Consider the following 4,155-nt stretch of genomic DNA (forward strand, 5'->3'; position numbering starts at 1 on the left):
CTTCTCTTCTCTTCTCTTCTCTTCTCTTCTCTTCTCTTCTCTTCTCTTCTCTTCTCTTCTCTTCTCTTCTCTTCTCTTCTCTCTCTCCTCTTTCCTGGGCTGCAGAGAGCGTCGTATTGGCACCAGCTCACCATCTGCCACCCCAAACCTTTAGCTGAGTTCTTCAGCATTAACTGACCAGCGATCTGGGAGGGTCACCGTGGAGTAGACACGAAGCTAGAGACAGGAGTTGAGAGTTGAGTTTGGGGAAATCTCTGAGGGACTGGCTTTGGCCAGTCATTTCCCTTCATTTATAAAAGTGAGGACAGTGATAGCACCTCCTACCATCGCTCCTCAAGACCGCAGATGTCCAACTTTTCTGACTCAGAGTCCAGGTTTCTATTCTTTTACACATAGACTCCCAGATTGGAGAACTGGAATAAACAGTGTACGGGGGGGGGGGGGGGGGACAATACCCTTGAAGGTTAAGGTTGCTGGCTCTAGAGGAGAGCTTCTTGATTTGTAATGTAACCCAAAAGCCACTATTGGAAAGACTTCAACTCACATCCTTGAAAGTGTTACTGGTACTGAATTAGTCAACTCATCATTACTAAGCAGAAAATTGTTGTTGCTGTAAGGTGGTATTGGGTTGCCTCTGCCTCATATCAATTCAATATAGGATAGAACCAACCCCTCTCGATATGGAAACATTTTAAATAGATGTTTTTCGTTATTGGACAACACACAGCATTAGACTGTGTCTTCTAGTAGAGAAGATAAAATGAAGCAAGCATACACCTCACATTCTTCCTTGAGACACATTTCAGAGCACCATAGAGGACAGATAATTCACAAAGATCAGAGTTAGGAGAGTGTGAGAGAAGCAGGATTTTAAACCACAATACTGGAAAGCAAGGAAGAGAGTGGAGCAAAGCTTCCAAAATTTGCACAGGGGCCCTGGAACTTATGACTGTATAGTAAGCAGTGCATGGAATGGGTAAGACTCTAGGATATCAAGAAAAGAGACTCAATTAGGTGCCTCGGGGAAAGAAATGCAGCATCTTCTGTGTTCTTGTTTGTGTTTTTGTTTTGAGTAGAAGCTGTCTTCATTTTATGGGTAAGGTGGTCAAGTGAGCTCATCGGCATGGCTGTTGACAAGTTCACTGGCAGAGCTCTGTTCAGAGCTGATTGCCTCTCTTGGATTGTAGAAAGCCAATAAAACACAACAGTTGTCTGCAGTTTCTTCAGGGACATGGTCACCATCACATTTACATGGACATCTGGCAAAGACATCTAGCTTTTTGCCCAATCTGCATCCTTCATCTCTCTGATCCATCCCTGTCTGACCTCCTGTTCTTGGAACTTGAGAGCCACTGTTCTGTCACTTTGCCTACAGACCATGAGGTCCAACAGCCTCAGAAAATGGCAGCCTATGGTCTGACCTGCTTATCTTAGGCTCATGCATCCCTCCCTGAACCAGAAGACGCTTCTAGTCTGATGACGTACCCTCGAACCTTCTCCAAGCAGGTGGGCCATTTCCTTGAAATAAATCTCTCTCTCTCTCTCTCTCTCTCTAGACATGCAGACACACAAACACAATTTGTGCTTTTTAAGTGCACAAAGCTATCCATCATACTTTCTTTTCATTATGTAAGATCTCGAGACTCCACACAGATGCGGGTGGGTGGTTGGCACACTTGCTGTCACCATTAAACTCTCTTTAAGGGGTTTTTATTGATTAAAATATGCTTAAGTGACTGGACTCTTGGGCCAAACAAAAACGTAACCATCAAGTCACTTCCAACTCAGAGTAAATCTCCATCAAGCTTCTCAGGTGTAAATATTTGTGGGAGGAAGCTGGCATCTTTCTTCTGAAGAGTGACTGGTAGATTCGAACTGTCAACACTTTGGTTGTCAGTCCAACGTGTTATGCATCACCAGGGCTTCTTACAAAATAAAGTAAAGGAAAGGAAATCAAGGTAGAGTGGTGGAGTTGCTTTTAAAAGAAAAATGTAATATAGGGTATTATCTGTAAATACAATTTAATAGAGTATTATTCAGAAGCATAATGCCAGGAAAAAGAAATCCTTTTTCTTCCAATATTATTATGAGAAAATAAAGTCATTTTCTACGAAGATGCGATAAATTTCATTTCTTTTTCTTTTCTCATCAGCATAGAATAATGGAGACAAATGGTGTTAAGCCTTGCAGAGACAAATGAGGATGCAGCGTTCACAGGCTCAGACCATCAGTGCAGTCCCCATCTCAGTTAAAATTTCCACGGAACGTGCAGGCATCTACAAGCTCTGTGAGACAAAAACATAAGAAAGAGACCTTCAGGGGTACATTCTGTGTTTGTAAGACATGGGTCTGTACATTTGCTAGGGGTAAATGGTAGTTAATAACAATTTTTTTAAGCACACAAGCACACACACAGTTTCTTGCCAACACATTTCAAACACATGCACTCTCTCAAAGATTTAAGTTGTTTCCCTGAATAATACTTACATTTTCCTTTCCACCTGCTCTTATCATATCCAACGTGTGATATAACTCAGCAAAAATACAAGCACACTGCCATAAGTTTGATTATTCCAGTTCTCATCTCCTCTTCAATTAATTTCTTTTTAGTGCATCTAAACCATTCTAATATATAAAATATATTTTTAAATATACTTTAAATGCATGGCATTCTAATATATATGTTGTTGTTGTTGTTGTTGTTGTTGTGTATTATCAAGTTGGAACTGACCCATAGCTGAGCTTCCAATGGGTTTTCAGAGGCAGTTAATGCAACGGAGAAGATTTCCCATATTTCTCCCATGGAACAACTGATGGATTTGAACTGTGTGCCTTGGGGGTTGCAGCACAGTTTCTTACCACTAAGCCATCAGAGGTATACATTGACACTTAACAATAACATATATATTTATCTTAAGTCTGTTAGAACATATATATTTGGTGGAGCTCCCCAATTAAAACAAGCTTGGAAGCAGAAGTGGCATCCACTTCCATAATAGCTTGCCTCTGGAAACCCTGTGAACCTGGAGAAAGGATAAAAGTTACACAAGTGTTGAGGACTTTCGTTAACAGGGTCACTATGAGTCGCCTATGACTCAACGGCAATTAACAACAACAACAAATATACATATATACACACACACATATATATATATATTCATGTACACATATATATATATATTCATGTACATATACATATGCTGTTGTTCTTTGTTCTTAACTGGTGTCAAGTACAACTTATAGCAACAACCAACAGCTGTGAACCCTGCCCTATCCCGTGGCATCACACCGTCTCTGACACATTTCACCCCACTGCAGCACTGTGTCAGTCCATCTGGTTGAGGGTCTTCCTCTCCTTTGATGACCTTCCACCTTTCCAAGCATGATGTCCCTCTCCAAGGACTAGCCTCTCCTAAGAACATGCCCAAAGTGAGATAAAGCTTCATCATCTTTGCCTCCAAGAAGGTGTATCTGCTCTTTCAGCATTCTTCTCTCATGTCACAGTTCAAAGGCATTAATTCTTCTTCTGTCACCTTCTTCACTGTCCAACTTTCAGATGCATAGGAAGTAACTGAAAAGATCATGGCTTGGATAAGGCACACCTTCAGCTTTAAACCAACATCCTTATTCTTTAGAACTTTGGAGAGGTCTTTGAAAGCAGATTTCTCCAGTACAGCATGCCTTTTGATTTACTGACTGTTGCTACCATGGGTGCTGATTGTGGATTCAAGTAAAATGAAACTGTTGACAACGTCTCTCTTTTCTCTACCTATGAAATGATGTTGCCTTTTGATTTAATGGTGAGAATTTTTGTTTTCTTGATGTCGAGATGTAACCCACATTGAAGGCTGGCTGCAAGTGCTTCATGTCCGCTTTCAGCAAGCAAGGTTGTGTCAACATCATAATGCAGGTTGTTGCTGAATCACCTTCTAATCCTGATGCTATCTTCTTCCGTGTGTGTGTGTTGTGTACCACTGAGTCAGAACTGGCCCATAGCAGATCCTCCAGAGGATTTTCAGAGGGAGTTAATCACATGGGAGGAAACTGCCCATCCTTTATATATATTGTTGTTGTTGTTATGTGCCATCGAGTCGTTTGCGACTCATAGCGACCCTATGTACAACAGCCCTAAACCCTGCTCTATCCTGTGCCAAT

The 4,155-nt window shown here is 41.3% G+C and overlaps 1 protein-coding gene across 1 annotated transcript in view; it reads right to left on the reverse strand.

Moving 5' to 3' along the window:
• Positions 1-2,244: 2,244 nt before the first annotated feature.
• Positions 2,245-4,155, reverse strand: part of LOC102852311 (inhibitor of carbonic anhydrase-like) — a 64,785-nt gene continuing 62,874 nt past the window's right edge. The window contains exon 18 of the mRNA XM_006883423.1: positions 2,245-2,285. Coding sequence (XP_006883485.1) covers positions 2,245-2,285 — 41 coding nt within the window. The remainder of the gene's footprint in view (positions 2,286-4,155) is intronic.

This window comes from Elephantulus edwardii, unplaced genomic scaffold, assembly GCF_000299155.1.
Source record: "Elephantulus edwardii isolate Elephantulus edwardi_28Jun2011 unplaced genomic scaffold, EleEdw1.0 scaffold00027, whole genome shotgun sequence".
Lineage (NCBI taxonomy): Eukaryota > Metazoa > Chordata > Mammalia > Macroscelidea > Macroscelididae > Elephantulus > Elephantulus edwardii.